The sequence below is a fragment of the Ictalurus furcatus genome, chromosome 9 (genome assembly GCF_023375685.1).
Source record: "Ictalurus furcatus strain D&B chromosome 9, Billie_1.0, whole genome shotgun sequence".
NCBI classification, from domain to species: Eukaryota; Metazoa; Chordata; class Actinopteri; order Siluriformes; family Ictaluridae; genus Ictalurus; species Ictalurus furcatus.
The window spans coordinates 11,147,256-11,167,802 of NC_071263.1; the positions used below are offsets into that span (position 1 = coordinate 11,147,256).

The 20,547-nt window shown below is 40.0% G+C and overlaps 1 protein-coding gene across 2 annotated transcripts; it reads left to right on the top strand.

Moving 5' to 3' along the window:
* The first annotated feature begins 268 nt into the window (after positions 1 to 268).
* On the top strand, positions 269 to 13,038 carry ivd (isovaleryl-CoA dehydrogenase). Of its 2 annotated transcripts, none has more exons than XM_053632784.1 (12): positions 269 to 716; positions 3,598 to 3,687; positions 3,802 to 3,853; positions 4,068 to 4,237; positions 5,091 to 5,184; positions 7,001 to 7,131; positions 7,907 to 8,003; positions 8,104 to 8,197; positions 8,287 to 8,368; positions 9,302 to 9,406; positions 9,497 to 9,569; positions 12,402 to 13,038. In XM_053632784.1, exons 1-12 carry the CDS (start codon positions 588 to 590, stop codon positions 12,533 to 12,535), a joined length of 1,251 nt encoding a protein of 416 aa, XP_053488759.1. In that variant the 5' UTR covers positions 269 to 587; the 3' UTR covers positions 12,536 to 13,038. The 2 variants fall into 2 exon arrangements, with proteins under 2 accessions (XP_053488759.1, XP_053488760.1); XM_053632785.1 differs by lacking the exon at positions 269 to 716 and adding an exon at positions 2,782 to 3,063.
* Positions 13,039 to 20,547: the final 7,509 nt, after the last annotated feature.

Sequence of the window (20,547 nt, forward strand, 5' to 3'; positions counted from 1 at the left end):
CTTTGGCACCATGCTTCCCTCACAAAACAATAGTACAACAATAGTTGTACTAGTAATAATAACATTAATTATAATTGCCAAAATATATTAAGGTGTCAACCCATGTGTGTATTATTTGCATCCAGGCTTTTAGTCATGTGGCAGAAAGGGGACTAGAGTTAAATACTGTATGGCTAAGCAGATATGCAGTGCTTCTTTACTTCATAGTTCCTCATGTGGATTTACTGGATTATGTCTGTGAATGTCAAAGCTGGGGCGGCAAGGCATATTTCAAGGGTTCAATTTCAAATCAGTTTGATTTTGATTTCACCTCAAATCAACACCCACGTGACCAGTCCAGTTCCCTAGTTTACATAAACGAGGCTGGAGTACAGGTCCACATTTTGAACTTCGCGAAACAACCCCCGTGCTGAATGAATCGCTCCTGTCCAGTAGATGGCAGTGAAGTGTCAAGTGTTCACATTATAACCGAAGAAGAAGTGACCTCTCCGTGTGCAGTTAAATAAGTCGTCGGTGTGTTTGTACCGACACTTTATTTTTTTTTTTTTAAAAAATCTCTTATTAACATTGCGGTTTTTGGCATTAAAATGTTTGCAGCCAGAGGACTGTTGCGGCTCGCCCAGAGGTTGGGCGGTGTTAGTGTGTCGCGGCGGGGATGTGCCGGTGCTGTTCCCCTGGACGACGTCGTAAACGGACTTACAGATGAGCAGATTCAGGTGCATTAAACAGAATGATGTCGGAGTTTTATTTACTGAGAAGCAGTCGTTATATCGATGAGTTTAATGGAAGTTCGCTAGCTAGCTAACTGTGCAACATCTCTACAAGTCTGCACAGAAAATGCGTGTAGTTTGAGACTGCACTTGTCTCTCAGTATTAATAAAAACAAACAGACATAACAGTCTTTAAAGGGTTCACCACTCAGTGTCAAGTCACTGCTTCATATCCGGCTTGGTACTAATGTTATTTTTCCCCTTGTTGGAAAGTATGCTAGTAACCGCCATGCCATCTCTCCAATAAACACTACTAGTTTAGCAGTCACCGGGTAGCTTAGCTTTAGCCAGGGTCGACATGAGACGTCACTCCTGACCTTGTACAGTACTCGTTAATGTAGTGTGTCGAAGGAATACAGCCATGAAAACACGAATAGTTTACTACATGTACTTCTGGTTATGTCAATTATCATCATCGGTGCTTTAAACACGATAGTCTATGTCTAAACATCCACACGACCATACTAAGTAGTAGGGGTAAGTAGTACGCCCCCTGTGGTGGGAGTGTCAAGTTTCTACAGATTCGCCTTTTCCCCCACAGGGGGCGTGGTCGGAACACCGTTTCTGATTGGCTGAAATAACTTTTAACCTTCAGACCCATTGGAGTAAACTGGCTGCATAATGAAAATGCATCTATAATGACATAATTAACACTAGAGATTTGCTTCAATCTTTGAATTATGTGCTTGTACAGTTGTTTTTGAAACTCTGCTAGGTTTTAATACTTGCGTGTAAAGGCCATGACATATGTCGGGTTTATGTATAATATATGGCCAAATGTTTGTGAACACCCAAACATCTTGCTCATATGTACATCCCATTCCAGATTTAGTCTCCTCTTTTACTGTTAGAATAACCTCCACACCTCTGGGAAGGCTTTCCACTAGATTTTGGAGCATCTCTGTGGGGATTTCAGGCACGAAAGCATTAGTGAGGTCGAGCGAGGAGGCCTGAGGTGCGGCGTTCCAGTTCATCCTAAATGTGTTCAGTAAGGGAAATTAGTTCCAGTGAAGGGAAATTGTAATGTTATGGCATACAAATACATCCTATACAATTGTGTGCCTCCAACTTTGTGGCAAGAGTTTGGGGTCCCACATATGAGTGTGATGGTCAGGTATCCACAGACTTTTGGCCATATAATGAATGTGAGACAGACTGTAAAAACCTGTCAGATTTTGTTTTTTATTAGGTTACTTTCTGGCTGCGAAGATCGGGTAATGCAGTCCCTCCAGGATTTTGCGATTGCAGAAATGAACGCAAAATCGAGCAAACTCCGCAATATTCGGAGAAGCTTGCAGTTTTTCAAAATTACCGCTGATCTTCCCTCAATTTTGGCAATACAACATGCATTCACCCAAAGCCCTCTTCGATTCACGTGTCGAACATAAGTACAGCTAAAATGTCTGATTTTCCAACGAACATCACTGCGAAAGATAAAACAAGTGCAAAATAATTTTTTGCAATTTCAATTTGCCAACACAAAAAAAGCACAAAAAAACACAGCATTGCAAATGTTTTTGGGGAACAAAACACAACAAAATCGAGCATTTTTGGGCGCAACGATCACAAAAGAAATGCGTGAAATTCTGTATGGACTGGTAACCAGTTTAACAAACGCTGCAGAAATTCTGTCAAGTCTGCCTTAAAGATGTATAGCTGAATGTAAAGTGGAGTATGATTTCCTCTCAGTTTGATGGTTTTTTGACAGTTAAATACAGCAAAACAGATAAGCTTAATCAGTTTGGTTTGTAATCAGATACCACTCCTGCACATTGTAATCAAAGCAGATGAAAAATGCTTATACACTCTGTACAGGTGAGAGTGGACAAATTTTTTATGTTTAAGTTGTTCAAATGCCCTAATAACGCATGTTAAAACAATGAAACTGAGAGAAATCGATATAGATCAGTTGAACGAAGAGCTTGAGGCTTGTGCTTAATTGTAATTAAAGTGACCTCAGGTATGTAAACATAGAATTCTTTAAAACATGGCAGTAATGCCCCCCCCCCCCCACTATTCTACTAACTAGGTTAAATAGTAGATGTAGAGGTATGTGCTGTGTCTTTCTATGGTATTGGAATGGAAGCTTTAAATGTGATATTTTCTGCCTTCTGATTTTTCGGTGTCAGTAGGTTTTAAAATGAAAAAAACGGTGGTTCAAGTCAGTTTAATAATTGTTCTAAATTAATGAGCTGCCTATAAACAGTTGTAACCATAGTGACATACAGCTGCAGTTGCATACAGTAGTTAAACCCACAGCTTCATTATTAGTAGAGACTCGTCACAGATGCAGGTAATTCACACACGCACAATCTCTCTTTCTCTCTCTCTCTCTCTCTAATAACTATTTATTATAATTCATTCAAATAAATGTAATCTTATCACACTACTTTATCTCTGTATGATTTAGAGTGGGCAGAATTCCAGATCTAATGACCCGTAGGCTATATAAAATAACTACCGTTATTTTTATCCTTTCAGTCGGACTTTGCACTGCAAACATCAATGACCGTTTTATCTTGTCAGTGCTGAGTTAATCCACGGCTAGTTGTGCCTTACACGATTTTAATGCACTACGCGGAGGCAACTAGGGTGGCTTCTCTGCCTCTACATTATGCATTAAAATTGTGTAACACACACCTAGCTGTGGGTTATCCCTTACATGTAGTACAAAATGATTGTAATTTGACCATGTGAAGGGTTCTTACTGCTGCCTGCCACCATGTATAGGCTATTTAAGGTCAGAATTTGTGTTTTTGATGGTTACTTTTGAGCTGTGTGATTGCTGCTGCACAAACCTCATGACTGAACTCATGTTTTACATCAGCTCAGACAGACGGTTCAGCGGTTCTGTCAGGAAAAGCTTGCACCCTATTCTGACGAAATAGACAAGGCAAATGAGTTTCCACGCATGAGAGTAAGTCCCGACACAAATCCCAGTTAAATGTCATGAAACCACAGTTCTAAGCGTTTATCATTAAACAATGGGTTTTACATGTAGAAATATCCTATGTGTTTATTTTTGTTTAAGGAGTTTTGGAAAGAGGCAGGTGAACTTGGATTGCTTGGGATCACAGCTCCAGGCAAGAATTTTTTTATTTTTTATTATTATTACTTTCATATATATATATATATATATATATATATATATATATATATATATATATATATATATATATATATATATATATATAATCTTTTTGGTCAGCTACCTGAGTGTATCTGACAAAAATAGAAGTAGCCTCTAAATTTAGTCATCAAAGAAACGTCATCTTCAGCCATGTTTTCTGATCGCAGTGGAGTATGGTGGCACAGGATTAGGCTATCTTGATCATGTAATAGTGATGGAGGAGATATCACGGGTGTCAGGAGCTGTAGGCCTCAGCTACGGCGCACATTCCAACCTCTGTGTCAATCAGCTTGTGCGCCATGGCAACCATAAACAGAAAGAGAAGTACCTCTCAAAGGTAGGAGGTTAAATCTTGCTTACAGTCCCACAAATAGAGATCTTCTTTCCTACCCATCTCTCTCTCTCTCTCTCTCTCTCTCTCTCTCTCTCTCTCTCCCCCCCCCTCTTTTCTGTTCTCCTTCTCACATTTACCCCTTCGTCACTTGCTTCCAGGCATCTGTTTTACATAAATTACACTGCATCAAGTGTATTATTCAGTCTGGATCAGTTTAATTACAGTCGGCTCCAGAATTGTTGTAATGATTAATGATGAGTTAAAAAAAAAAGGTTAATTAACTTTATCTCGCACTGAAAATATAAGATACATTTTTAGCTTTATTCAAGTTATATTTATTGTAAGAATATTTTAAAATGGTGCTTATCAAAAAAAAAAAACAACTCAATTATGTGACAATTATTGGCACTCCAAAAAAGACATTCTTATGACCAAAATGTAACCCAAGCATGTTCCCATTTCAATACAGTTTCATTTCCATATAAGTTCCCTTTATGTTTTACTTTAAGTTCACTTGAGTGTTTAGAAGCTCTTAAGTGTTCATCCATGATGTCTTGTGTTACTGGGGTATAAATATGAGGTTACACAGCGGCCAAATACCCTTGTTTAGTTTGACCCATTTTTTTTTACCAAGGGTGACAATATTCTGGAGCTGACATAATGTTCAGAAACAATGAGAAGATCACAGCAAATTAGTTGCTTTTCTTGGATTACTTGCTAGCTTGACCTTGAATGACAACCATATCCCTTATTAATGTAATCACCCCAGCTGCTGCTTTAATAAAATTAATTCTCTTTATTAAAATGGTACCTTGCTATTGAGAGTCAGATAAGGACATGATTATGTATTTTCCAGTTAATTACAGGAGAACATGTAGGAGCCCTGGCCATGAGTGAGTCCAACTCTGGCTCTGATGTAGTATCCATGAAAATGACAGCAAGAAAAGAGGGTGAGCTGTGGCCTTTTGCTTCCGATATTCTCCGGCCAAAATGTTTTGTAATACATTTTGGTAATCTGATTTAGACTCTGGTTATTGTATTATATTATTTTATGGCACACTTTATGGTCATATGGCTGGAGATTAAATATTAAATATTACCTGCACTCATGGCATTACCTGCCCTTAGATATGGTATACAGTGAGGGGAAATAAGTATTGAACACGTCAATGTTTTTTTCAGTAAATATATTTTCAATGAGGCTATTCACATGAAATTTTCACCAGACATCAGTATTAACTCAAGAAATCCGCAAACATAAATAATTCACAACATTAAGGTCCATAAATAAAGTTATGTGTCGTAAAGTGGAATGACACAGGAAAAAAAGTATTGAACACACTAAGAAAAAGCAGTTCTCAAAGGCAACGTACGGCAAGAAACCAGCTGAAATTAGTAAGTAATTATATGTCCGATCTGTTCAAATTAATATCAGCTGAGTTAGTAAATTGATGGTCTATAAAAAGGCTTTTCATTACCAAGGTGTCACCCAAGAAACATCTCATGATGGGTAAAAGCACAGAGCTCTCCCAAGACCTTCGCAACCTTATTGTGAAACATATTGATGGAATCGGATATAGACGTATTTCAAAACTTCTGAATCCTCCAGTAAGCACCATTGGGGCCATTATCTGCAAGTGGAAGCAACATCACAATGTCATCAACTGGCTTCGCACAGGAGCTCCTCACAAGATTTCTGACCAGGGAGTCAGAAGAAAAGTCAGAAGAGTAGCCCAAGAGCCAAGGACCACTCAGAAAGAGCTCCAGAAACACTTGGAGGCAGCAGGTGCCATCGTCACAGAGACAACAATAGGCAATGCACTCCACTGCTCACGCTCACCCTGCAAGACTCCATTACTAATGAAAAGGCATGTCGAAGCTCATTTAAAGTTTGCTACGACTCATTAGAACAAGTCTATGAAATACAGGGAGAGTGTAGTCTGGTCAGACGAGAGCAAAATTTAACTTTTTGGCTGTCATACTACACACCATGTTTGGAGAAGAAATGGCACTGCACATCACCCTAAAATCACTATACCAACAATGAAGTTCGGAGGTGGAAGCATCATGGTGTGGGACTGTTTTTCATCGCATGGTACTGGCAGACTTTATACAATTGAAGGAATGATGAATGGAGATTTTTGAGAAGAATCTGCTGCCATCCACCAAGAGGATGTAGATGAGACGTGGGTGGACCTTCCAGCAGGACAACCATCCAAAACATACAGCAAAGGAAACTCTCAATTGGTTTCAGAGAAAAAATATTAAGGCGTTAGAATGGCCCAGTCAGTCACCTGACTTGAATCCAATTGAACAAGATTTAAAGACGATATGATTAAAAGAATTGGCCAAAATCACACGTGAATAGGAAGCGTCTTGAAGCTGTCATTACAAACAAAGGCTTCTTCACTAAGTATTAAATAAATGTCAGTTAGCATGTTCAATATTTTTTTCCTGGGTCATTACGATTTATTACACACACATAACTTCGTTTATGGACTTTAATGTGTGGACTTCATGAGTTAATATCAAAGTTTATTGAAACCATCATGTGAATAACCTCATTGGAAATATATTTACTGGAAAAAATTTTGGTGGGTCCAATCATTATTTCCCCCACAATATTTCAGAAACATGTCATCAGTGTAGTTCTGAAACAAACCTCTTTTGCATTTGTACGCATGGAAGGCTTATGAGTTTATAAGGCTCATAACATAAGAGTTATGTTTCCCTTCCCTTTTGCTTTGATCTGTTGTGCTCTTTAAGGTGACCACTATGTGTTGAACGGTACTAAATTCTGGATTACCAACGGACCCGATGCGGACGTTCTCATTGTGTACGCGAAGACAGATGTAAATGCAGTTGCACGTGGAATCTCCGCTTTTATTGTAGAAAAGGTTTGAGATGTACATGTCACTTTGAACTTATTCTACCTCCAGCTGAATCACAGCTGCATCCTGTAAAAAAAACAATAAAAATAACAACACCCACTAAGTCACTAACAACATATCTTACCATACTATACTAGCTGAAGTATCATGATACCAAGTAGTATCATGATACCACGCAATATTGGGTTAATTCATAATTCTACAAAATCTATAAAATGAACCAAATTTACAGAAATACACAGATAGAAATTAAAACAGACAAACTAGATTTTCCTCTTAATACGTTATTAATGAGAAAGAATAACTGGATATTGGGAAAACTCAAGAACAGTCATACAATTGGCAAGCAACTAATTCAATGTGCCACATATTTCATCTATTGTTCCTTAGATCAGTGAAATCATGCAAATGTTAATTGTACTCAGAGTATTAATAATGAGCACATCATTATGAATAAATAACTGAATTGGGAAACGAATTCTAAAAAAAAATCACAACATTAGGAGCTCGCTTACTAGCAAACTCTGCTAATTTTAGTATTTACACACAGCAAACAGAAAAGCTTTAAAAATTAGAGTGAAGAATTTAGGTTAAATGAAGTGTCACTAACCTTTGTGAGATGTTTTGTTTTAGCCACACATTCAACATTACTTATCATACTGCTGTTCAAAAATACAGCGGTATTTTGAATCTTTAGTATCGCAGTACTACATTAGTACCAGTATACCATGCAACCCTACTAACAACAGTGTTGATTTAATTCATTTTTTGTTCCTTAAAGGGAATGCCTGGTTTCAGTACTGCACAGAAGCTGGATAAGTTGGGAATGAGAGGCTCCAACACGTGTGAGCTCGTCTTTGAAGACTGCAAGGTTCCAGGTCTGTGTTTGTGCGGGCCAGTGTAGAAATAAAGGAAGCAAAGTCAAATTGTTTCTGTTGGGGTTTTCCGCATTATTTTAAAGATCATTGCTAATTTTAGAGAAGAACATGCTGGGACCGTTGAATAAAGGAGTGTACGTACTGATGAGTGGACTTGACCTGGAGAGGCTTGTGCTCTCGGCTGGGCCTATTGGGTAATTTAAACCCAGTGGCTATTTTTTTATTAAAATAGACTTCCTGTTTTGTTGAATAGGTCGTTGAAACATTTTATTTTCATCTGCAGCATTATGCAAGCTGTGCTCGACCACGCTATTCCTTATCTGCATGTCCGAGAAGCATTTGGGCAGAAGATCGGCCACTTCCAGGTTGGTTCTTGTAACAATTTCTGGTTAATGTTTTGTTTTTGTTTTTTAAATAATTTAAGTTAAAAAAAAATCAATCGATCTGATATTAAAATCTCAGTCCCTCCAGGATTTTGTGATCGCAGACATTAATGCAAATCAAGTACACTCCATAATATTCAGAGGAGCTTGCACTTTTTCAAAATTACTGCTGATTTTCCTCAAATTTGGGCCAAGATGCGTCATGTGACATCACAACACCCATTCAGCCAAATCCCTCTTGGATTCACGTGCGTCCAACATGAGTACAGCTAAAAGGTCTCATTGACTAACAAACATCACTGCGAAAGACCGTGCAAAACAATTTTGTGCAATTGCAATTTCGACAATTCCACTAGTTTTCTGCAAAAAAAAAAAGCACAAAAAAAATGTCAATTTTTGTCTGCAATAATCACAAAAAAAGCTCTGCAAAATCCTGTACTGACTGATCTGTAATGTTAATTGTTGACCCAAGTGCAGTACTCTTGTACGAAGGTCTACAATATACAGCAGGTGATGAATCATCCCTTAACCTCAAAAAGAAAAACTTTTTTATTATTAACATCTTGCTTTAACTATGTAACCCATAGAAATTGAACACTATTGTAAGAAAGGTGCAGTTTCAGTGCAAACAACTCAATTTAAGGAAAGAAAGCTGTATGCTTATACACTCAGTATAGGTGAAAGTGCTTAGTCTGTTTTTTTTTTTTTCTTCTTTCCAAGTGCTTTGGGATCACTGAACTGCACAATGGTTTCCTGGCTTTAACACTTGATTCAACTTATGAAGGGCTTTGAAAGTAATGGAGTTAAATCTAGTGTATTGGAGCAGGCAAAACGTGTTTTGATCACACTGGTTTTGGATTACAGACTTTGATAGTAATGCATGTCTTCTGTTTTGATTCAAATAAAATTGGCTAGCTGATGCAAGGAAAGATGGCGGACATGTACACCCGACTTACTTCGTGTCGGCAGTACGTGTATAATGTGGCCCGTGCGTGTGACAAAGGCCACTTCAGTGCCATGGTGAGTTTGTTAAAATCATTTTCCCTTCTTTGAATTGAAGCATGCAGCCTTTCAACAGCATTGTAGTAGCTGTATTGATTTTTGTTGTAGGACTGTGCTGGGATAATCCTTTATTCTGCTGAGAACGCGACTCAGGTTGCCTTGGATGGGATTCAGTGCCTGGGTGAGTGTTTTGCAGTTTGCACAGCAAAAAAATGGAAGTAGGGGTGTGTATCTTTCAATATGTGATTGTTGATAAGGTTTAATACATTAATGCTTAATGCATTTAAAGCTTGCATTTAAATGCTTGTATTGATTTGGTCATAGTTACACTTTGGGGGCATGGATGTAGAGGAATGGTGAAAAAGGGGCTGTATTTGCTTCAAGTTTTAATTTTAAAACACTTTTTTGTAAGCTTTCAGACTATATTATAGCAATATATATATTGTAGCAACCTCAGCTACAGCAATAGATCCGATCTCTCCAGAACTATCCAGCACTGCCTCCTGCATGGAGGGCAAGTTCCTCAAAGTGTTCCTTCCACCTCTCAATGATCTCCCCAGTAGTAGAGAGTGTTTCCCCACCCTTGCTGAGAATAGCTTGGGCGCCGTCCTGCTGTCCCCTCCTAAGGCGCTGAATGGTTTGCCAGAACAGCTTTGAAGCCGTCCAATAGTAATTCTTCATGGCCTCTCCAAACTCCTCCCATACCTGAGCTTTCGCTTTGGTGACCTTCCCTGCTGCAGCTCTCTTGGCCAGCCAGTACCTTTCAATCGACTCCGGAGACCTATAAATGAGCATCACTTGCAAGGCCTCCTTCTCGACTTGACAGCTTCCCTCACTGCCAGTGTCAACCAGCGGGTTCTGGGGTTGCCACCTAGATAGGCACCAACCACCTTCATGCGACAGCTTGTTGAGGCTGCCTCCACCGTTGAGGTCTTGAATAAGGTCCATTCAGATTCAATGTCCTTGGCCTCACTTGGGATAAAAGAGAAATTTGTCTGGAGGTGGGAGTTGAAATCTTTCCTCACTGCATCGTCAGTCAGACGTTCCCCGTCAAACAGCCCCCCACTGCTTGTTTGTGTTTCCTGGGTCTATCTGTCCCTTTCGTCGGCTCCAACTCACCACCAAGTTGTGATCAGTTTACAACTCTGCCCCCCTCTTCACCCGAGTGTCTAAAACATACGGCCTTAGGTCTGATGATAAAACTATAAAGTCAATCATCGACCTTCGGCCCAAGGTGCTCTGGTACCAAGTACACTTATTAGCATTCACGTGCTCGTACGTGGTGTTTATTATGGACAATCCATTATTAGCACAGAAGTCCAATAACAACTTACCGCTCAGGTTCAGATCGGAGAGGCCGTTCCTCCCAATCACCCCCCTCCAAATATCTCCATCATTCCCTACGTGCGCATTGAAGTCTCCTAATAAGACTACAGAGTTGGTAGGCTGCACCCTATCAAGGACCATACCTACCTTCTCCAAGAAGGCCGGATACTCTGAACTGCTGTTTAGCGCATTTTGGCAGACAATAGTCAAAGTTGTCTTCTCCGAAACACGAAGCCTCATAGAGGAGATCCTCTCATCTACAGGGACAATTTCCACCTGTGCGGCACCCAGCCTGGGACTTGAATATCCCCACACCTGCCTGGGGCCTCTCACATAGCTTCACTCTGGAGTAGGAGAGAGACCACCCCAATCGAGAAGATTGGGTCCAGAGCCAATGCTACCTGTGGAGGTGAGACCCAGTATATCTAGTCGGTACCTTTCCACCTCCTCCATAAGCTCCGGCTCTTTCCCCACCAGTGACGTAACATTCCACATCCCACAAGCCAGTCTCCATCGCCAAGGTCCAGTCCATCTAGGTCTATCCTTACCGCTGCAAATCCTTATTGCATGCGACCTCCACCCTTCACCTTACGGGTGGGCCCACAAGGCAACTCTATGCAGCCATTTCAGGCTGAGCCCGGCCGGGTTATGTAAATCGCCTTTCTCCAGGGGTGGGTCCCAGTATCCCTTTTCTGGGTGAGGTTCTGTCTGTCTTAATAGTCACCATCATGGGGGTCTTTAGGTCGTTATTCGTCTGGAGCCTCGCCTAGAGCCGTTTTGCCAAGGGAAACCCTACCAGGAGTACTAGCCTCCAGACAACATAGCTCCAAGGTTCACAGACTCACACAAGCCCTTCCACCACATCAAGGTTACGATCCAGTTGAGGGTGATACATACGTATAAATGCTAATACTCCATACAGGACTTTTTTTAGGTGATTGTTGTGGACAGAATTGCTTGATTTTGCTGCAACTTTTTTTAAAAAAAATTTGTGACTCAGCTTGTAGAGTTTTTTTTTTTTTTTTTTTTTTTTCTTTTTTTGCTGAAAACTATTTGAATTAGCGACATTGCAATTTTACAGTGTTTTTTGCAGTGATGGTTGTTGGTAAATGAGACATTTTTAGAGCCACTTTGAGAGGGCTTTGGCTGAATTTGTGTTGTGATGATGTCATATGATTTGTCTTCACCTAAATCTGCAGAAAATCTATAAGTTTGAGAAATGGCAAGCTCCTTTGAACATTGCAGAGTTTCCTTGATTTTGCATTAATTTCTGCAATCACAAAAATCCTGGAGGGACTGAATTATATCATAAATCTAACAATATTATAGTATTCATGAGAAGATGATAAGATATGAAATTCATAATATTGTATTCAGACATATTAAATGAATGTACAAACTTTTCAACTCTAAAGTGTTGTATTCACAGTTTAGATCAGGAAAAAAATGTGGGATATTGCAGTGTTTAACTTAGCTTTGTTATACAATGTATATCCTTGAATCTACCCTTAACTAATGCTTGTCAAATGAATTAAATCTATAATTCATAAAAAAAAAAATTAAAAATATATATAAATCATGTAAGAGGTTTTAAACACTGAAAATGACTGGCTTGTATTGGATTGGTATTTGGTTTATGCTTACCTAGTACATCTGTGTGACTCTAACAGCATGTTTGGACCTACAGGTGGAAACGGTTACATTAATGATTATCCAATGGGCCGCTTCCTGCGAGATGCTAAGCTCTACGAGATTGGCGCAGGCACCAGCGAGGTCCGAAGGATGATTATTGGCAGGGGCTTCAATGCGATGTTCAAGTAAGACTGCATCCGATCAGTTATCTGCTTGATGCCTTTCACAAATTTCTGTTATATTACAATATGCACGGATTAAGCAAGGAGATAAACTTGTCAGATGAATGCTTTAGAGGGTGCTATACAACAGAACAGATATTGAAGACTGTTCTGCATATACATTTAATTCCAGTAGGGGAAACTTCATGAACCATTAATAATCCCAGTCTTCACATAGTATGTGTTACAAGCCTAGCAGCGCTAAATGCATTGCTGGACATTCTAAATGAATGTTCTTGAAAAATTATATGCTATAAAGCAGATTTATCACACTCACACCAGAATGTATGTGATTTAAACAAAAGCACTAAAACAAATCTGGGAAATCTTTTTTTGTTTGTTTGTTTGTTTTTTGTCTGTACACCTTGTAATATATATATGAATGGGTTTTTTGTGGTGTCTTTTCAATGCAATTGTTAGTTGCAAAGTATTTTGTATGTCATGGTGTCTTTAATAAATGCCTTAAAGAAATCCTGTTAGACATTTTATTTAAAGCCAAATAGGCTACTGTTTTGTGGCAAAAAGGAGTTTTGCTCATTGAAATGTGCTCTCTGAGCATAACGTGTATAACTCATTCAGCACAATTCAATAACCATGACTCACTTTGTTGTAGAATTAAAAGAAATTTGAACTGTCTTTTCATTTTTTACAAATGCTGGATCTCGTTTCTCTTTCTATGCTCGGGTCCTTTTTCTTATGTAACAGTATCTGTCCAGCTGTTTTTAAAAATGGTCACTTTCCATGTTTCCATAAATTAATTAGTATGAATGATGGCAATATTATTTACTCCTATGTACATGTGTGTGTACTCTCAGAACAGCCTCAGTTCTTTGTGGCATGGAAACGTGTTGCCACTAAGTTGTTGGAAATGTTTTAAGATTCTGGTCCATGTTGACATGATTGTATCACATAATCGTTGCAGTTTGGTCAGATTGGTATTTACGAGGCTGAATATGTGCCTCATAATGTATACCACCACCACCAGCAGCAGCCTGAACTGTTGATGAAGTGCAGATTGAGTTCATGCTATTGAAGCCAAATTCTGACCTGAACATCCACATATTGCAGGAGAAATCAAAATTAATCGGTGCTGGCAACATTTCTCCAATCTTCAACTTTCCAGGTCCTGGTCATTCTTCTGTGACCTCTGTTTTCAAGGAGTACTGTCACTCACTGGATGTTTTGTTTTTTGCATGACTCTAGAGACTGTTGTGTAAAAAGTTTTGGAAAAAAGTCAAACCGGCCTGTGTGGCACCAATAACCCCATGTCACGGGAAACATTAGAGATCGCATTATTTCGCCAGTCTGATGTTTGATGTGAACATTAACTGAAGGTTTTGACCTGTATCTGCATTGTGCTGCTACCACATGATTGGCTGTTGGCAGTGGGTTCAGAAAGCATTCAGACCCCTTTAGTTTTTGCACACTTTATGGTGTTAAACAGGGTGTTCCAAAAGTCTCCATACATAATGGAAATTAACCATTTTTTTGCCAAATGTAACTACTTACAAAACATCGTCTATACAATTACCATTTCTTTGTAAAAACACACTCACAGTCATCTCTCCCACTCATGATGAACTTGTGTTAACAACCAAGTGTTATAAATGTAATAGATTTCCGTTGCAACCTTCCCGATACAGCCATGAGAATGATTTCAATACGTTCCTCTTTTGCTAAAAGCATCTTATAATATAAACTAAGTGTGAAAAATTTTACAAGACATTTTGCTAAAAAGTGTTAACTTCCATTATCTATGTAGACTTTTGGGACATCCTGTAAATTTAATTTAAATTGGAATAAATGTCATTTTTAGCTATCAATCTACAAAGTGTTTACAAAATACTGGATAAAGGGTCTGAATGCTTATCGAAATTAGATCTCAGTTATTGATTTTTAATCAGTAATGAAATTTGATTTGTCATTATGGGTTTTTTTTGCGTGTGTAGATTGATTGTTTTAGATTTTTAATAAATGTGCAAATATTTCAAGAAAAATGTTTTTGCTTCATCATTATGGATTATTGTGTAGAGTATCCATTTAAAATGAGATCTACAGGGTGTCCTAAAAGTCTCCATACATAGGGACTATGTTTGCCAGCACCACGTTGGCGGTTCTTCAGTGGATGTTTGTGGACGTCCACTTCTCTGTTGTTCCGCAACACTTGCAGTCTTTTTGAATTTGTTAATAGGTTTTTCAACAGTGCTGTTTCCTGTAACCTTGTGACAGCTTGTCATGATGTCGTCCATCACAACTTTGTGACAGCCTCCCGATCCTTCCATGAGAATGATTTCAATACGTTCTTCTTTTGTCAAAGGCATTAAAGGCTGTCTGAAAAAAATAAATATATATATATATATATATATATATATATATATATATATATATATATATATATATATATAAACTAAGTATAAAAAGTGTTAGTTTCCCGTATAGTATGTATGGAGACTTTTGGGACATCCTGTTTATTTTTTGTATTTGTTGTATAATACAACAAAGTCAAAGAATGAAGGGGTCTGAATATTGTCTGAACCAACTGTAGATAAATATTGATAGATAAAGCTACACCTTACCTATACACTCCTATATACTGTATACTGTATGGAGTAAATATCTAACAAAACTTGACTATAACAGGAGAAAGAGCAACTTTGCTTCAGTATAAATAAAAAAAAATATTATAAATAATAAATATTAAAATCCTTAGTTTGCTGATATTTAGATTTAGAGACACTGTTATCATATTTTATAGGACTAGCTTTTTACTTGATCTGTACTTGTTCCTTTTAGTTCCTCAGTTTGGCAGTTCTGTTTCGCCCCTACTAACTGCCGGGGGCGATGAAAATGACCTAGTTACCTTCTTGTGCGTACACATGCTGAGAGCTTTAAACAAAATCACATGTATGGGCAATAAATACTGCTGACATACAGCCATCTTTCCCTTTCTTTTTGCTTGGGGTTTTTGGTGAATCTCAGCTTGTGCTATCGAGCTAAGTCACAAATGATGCTTTGAGAAATAGACCTCAACCTGCTTTTGCGGTTGGAGAAGAAGATACTCTATACTTCAGTATAACTTCTTTAATAAATCATGAAAATAACATTCTCAGGCTACTGAAATTTCGTGTTTAGATTGTGATTGTACAGCCCATGACTACATATTTTCCTTCATTTCCTGCTGACTTTACATTTAAGGATGAGTGAAAATTCCATTCATTCATTCATTCATTTATTATTCATTATTTTCCTTCCACTTTTACTGGTGAGGTTGCAGTAGCATCGGGCTGAGATGGTAAGCGCAGGCTTCTCTCTTCCCCAGCCACAGATTCCAGCTTGTTTGCAAACCAACTGAGACATATAGTCTGTCCTGTGGGGTTCTGAGTCTGCTCTGAGGTCTCTGTCCAGTGGGACAACTGACCAGAGGCCATCCTTGTAATATGCTCAAAACACTTCAACTGGCTCCACTCCACTCAAGTCAGAGGAGCAATGGCTCTCCCTGACAATTTCTTAAGTATTGAATAACTTACTTACATTTTAAAAACTGGTTATAAAATGCACATGTTCTCAGTGATGTAATGTTTGTGTTTATGTTGGCTTGTGTTGTACAATACAGGACCAAATTTAGTTCACAATTTAGTTCTGGAAAACCCATTTAGGACTTTCTCATGACAAATCCAGTCTCCCTTTAGATCAGTGCATGCTGTGATGACTTGTTCGGGTATCTACAAATACCATCAAGTATGGAATTACGGGAACCTTGACTAATATTAGCACAATGAATAACACATGCAATTAAAGATATTTTCGCTTAACATCAATGTTGCATAGTTCTACTTCAACACAACTTATATATGTGATGAACTTATCAGATCATTACATATTGTGCACATATGGCATAAAACATTCATGATGCCATCCTCAGGGATACAGCCCCTGGGATACTAGCTGCAAAACAGCCCACAACAAATCGTCATGTTTTATAGTGTTCTGTGCTTTTATTTATGTCATTCCCCTTTTTTCTCCAAACATCCAGATAGCAAACATAGCCAAAAAGGCCACAACACATAATTTAGCTTCAATGATGCTTGAAGTGCTGCATTTTGTGTGTTGCTTTTAGAAAGGGCCTCTTTCATGCAACCCTTCCAAACAGCTTGTTGTTAAGGCGGTGGAGGCTATGAAACCCCCAGAGTCAACAAAACTGCAATTCTGAAATGGTGATCTTTGTGTTCTTCATAGTCTCTCTCAGCATCCTCCTCACTGTGTGTGAGGGCAGTATGCTCCTGGGTCCTCTTCCTGGCACATTTCTAATTGTTCCAGACTTCTGAAACATTCTATTATTTCCCTGAATGTGCTCAATAGTAATTCAGCTGTATTTAACAACCATTTGTATTTCTGTGTTGAAATATTCTTGTTTTTCCCCCAGCATGATGGATGACGTGGGGATTTTATGTCTGATTAATACCCCAGGGAAGTACATAGTCACAAGCTACAACAGAGAACAAGGGGACAGGAAGCAATTAAAAATATATAACTTCTTTAGGGATGACAAGTTGCTTGTAATTATTAATGCTGTCTACATGTGTCAAGAATTTTACCTCATTTTTTAAATTCATAAATTATATAAGGATTTACACAAGAAATTTGGTATTCATGAAAACCCCATCATTTTGGCAAAACGTCCATATCGTATTCGTGCTCCTGAGTGTGTGAAAATGTACACATAAGAAGACTAACTAATATAAACCTCAGTTGATCAGCTTCAAATTGTAATTTGTGATGAGTCACTGTAGTTTTATATACAGAATACATTGTCAAGTTAAAATAGCTTGTGCATTTCAGTTACACGCAAATTTAAAGAAACTTTTGTGAAGTTTCAGTCATTTCATATTGAAGGCATTAAGTAAAGATATTAAATATGGGGGGGGGATAATAAAGAAAGCAAGCCAACATAATATCCATAAATTAAGACAAATAATACAAGTCATACAATTATGAATGTCACTGTATAAAAGGAGGATGGGCTGTGACGGCTCAGGTGGTGCGTCAGTTGGTTCCATTTGTCACGGCATCTTCTTTTAATGCTGTGCAACACTTTAAGCCAGCACTAAGTGACAGACAAGTGACTGATCTGGTATGGTTCAAGCTGCCGTATACTCCCAAGTGTGCTGTGTGCCAGCATTGACTTCCTATGACATATAACCTCCTGCTTTTCCAACACAGCATTGGGCATGGGTGTGCGAGAGATTTCTGACAAAGAGTTGCCGAGACACTTTGATTTGAATATTTTTTTTAAAGCAGTTTCTTGCTATTCATGTCCATGATCACCTGGGTAAAGCACATACATTTATTTTCCTCCCTTTTTCATGTCAAATCATTTTGTCACCTCGCTTATTTCAGATCTAATAAACCTTTTCTGTAATTCGGCTTCAGATTTTGGCCTTTTCAAAAGGTTGTTACAGTGTTAAATAATATAGTTTTTGTCAGAGTCAAAATAACTTCCAGTTCTACCTTCTTCTTTTTTTTGCCATTTACTCATCATTTTACTGAAGTGAGCTTTACCTTTTATGGAGTTTGTGGGTAATCTCAAATGCAAATCAGCTGTGCCGTGCACATGCCTAGTATATCAACATACACACGGTTGTCATGATTCCCCCTTGAAGCAGCGTGCTCTGAGCGCGAATGCGCGAGCACCTGCTTTTCCAATGTTGACAGCAGTGACATTTCAACATGTGCTTTTGTTATTGTTTATGTCATATCTCCTCCCCGTCCTGTCATTGGTTGTCATGTCACGTGTGTCCGGATTACCCTCAGCTGTTAGCACTTGCGAGGGTAATCATGTCAGCATATATACCGCATGCCTCGCAACACTCAATGCAGAATATTAGACTAGAATAGAGTAGATGTGTTTAATGCGTTCCATAGTCATAGTCATAGTCATAGTCAGTTTCATGTTTAGGCTCGTTACTTTAGATTACTGGTTTCTCCGCTACCAGTCCCTCGCTGTATGCCACGTTTCATGTTTTGTTTATCGACCGTGTTTTCCGTACCACGACCTTGATCTCTGCCTTGCCCAAGTTAACACCTGTTTGCCGATCGTCTGACCTTGCATGTTTTGGATTTTGTTTTGGATTATGATTTAGATTTGTCTGCCTGTCTTACTTTAAATAAAACTCTCGTTCGAACTGCGATTGCATCCGCCTTATCTTCCGCTCCATCACGAGACGTGACAGAATATTCCGCCACACCATGGATGCAGCACGAGGACGAGAGAGAGGTCAAGCTACAGAAACCATGGAAGTAATTGGACAATACCTCATCAGGGAACGCTCGGATTACTGGCCGCGTTTTTTGTCCGTGCAATTTCCTCAAAGGTACGACGTCGAGCTTCCGCCAGAGACAGCGGGATTGGGGAGCTACCCGCTGGAGTTTCTGTTTAGCTGCCAGGTGTATTTTTGCAGCCTGACATATCCCAAACCTAATAAGAGACAGTGGATCGGGTTCATGGTGTCCCGGTTTTGCGGTCCGGCCCGTGACTGGGCGGAACAGCTGGAGAGTGCTGGGTCCTCAGCCCTCCATGATGTCTCACAATTTTCAGAACTTTTTATGGAGGAGTTTTCACAGCCCAGACAACTTTGTGGTCTTGATTTACTGAGGTGGAGAGTCAATGGACAGCCCCAGGCGGACCCGCCATTCAACCTCTATTATGAGGAGATGGACAGGGCAGTAACCAGCGATCCGCTTCAGGTTCCGGCCAATGCGGGGGAGAATTCTCCGAGATGTATGACCGAGGGCTGCGGGAAAGAGACTCAGCTTCAATGTCCCACCTGCAAGAAGCTGGGCCTCCAGGAAGCTTTCTTCTGCTCCAAGGAATACTTCAAGAGCAGCTGGCGTCAGCACAAACGTTCACACAGAAAAGCCCCAATGACACTACGGCCAGGAGTCATGCTCATGTCCAAGCCTGCTAACCAAGTCATGCTCAAGTCCAAACCTGTTAACCAAGTTCCACTCATGTCCAAGCCTGCTGACCAAGTTACATTCACGTCCAAGCCTCCTGACCCAGTTGACCAAGTCATGCTCATGTCCAAGCCTGCTGCCCAAGTCATGCTCATGTCCAAGCCTGCTAACCAAGTCATGCTCATGTCCAAGCCTGCTAACCAAGTCATGCTCAAGTCCAAACCTGCTGACCAAGTTCCGTTCACGTCGAAGCCTGCTGACCCAGTTGACCAAGTCATGCTCATGTCCAAGCCTGCTGATCAAGTCATGTTCACGTCCAAGCCTCCTGACCCAGTTGACCAAGTCATGCTCATGTCCAAGCCTGCTAACCAAGTCATGCTCAAGTCCAAACCTGTTGACCAAGTTCCGTTCAAGTCCAAGGCTGCTGACCAAGTCATGCTCATGTCCAAGCCTGCTGACCGAGTCATGCTCATGTCCAAGCCTGCTAACCAAGTCATGCTCAAGTCCAAACCTGCTGACCAAGTGCAGCCCACGCCCAAGTCTACTGACCCGGTCCTGTTCAGCTGAGGTCGTCGCTCAGCCTCCCTGTTCAGCTGTGGATGTCGCTCAGCCTCCCTGTTCAGCTGTGGACATTGCTCAGCCTTCCTGTTCAGCTGTGGAAGTCGCTCAGCCTCCCTGCTCAGCTGTGGACGTCGCTCAGCCTTCCTGTTCAGCTGAGGTCGTCGCTCAGTCTTCCTGTTCAGCTGTGGTCGTCATTCAGCCTCCCTGCTCGGCTCAGGTCGTCGCTCAGCCTTCCTGCTCCATGGCGAACATTGTTCCCCCCTCCTGCTTCGAGGAGAGCTACGCTCCTCTCCCTGGTCTCACGGAGACCCACACTCCACTTCCTGGCCTCACGGAGACCCACGCTTCTCTCCCTGGCCTCACGGAGACCCACGCTCCTCTCCCTGGCCTCACGGAGACCCACACTCCACTCCCTGGCCTCACGGAGACCCATACTCCTCTCCCTGGCCTTACAGGGGACTTCGC

Bases quoted from the DNA above. Each gene is read 5' to 3' on its own strand.
- ivd (XM_053632784.1), top strand. From the start codon at position 588: ATGTTTGCAGCCAGAGGACTGTTGCGGCTCGCCCAGAGGTTGGGCGGT. The intron at 5,185-7,000 runs GTGAGCTGTGGC...GTGCTCTTTAAG, and splicing joins AATGACAGCAAGAAAAGAGG to GTGACCACTATGTGTTGAAC. The intron at 8,198-8,286 runs GTAATTTAAACC...TTTCATCTGCAG, and splicing joins CTCTCGGCTGGGCCTATTGG to CATTATGCAAGCTGTGCTCG.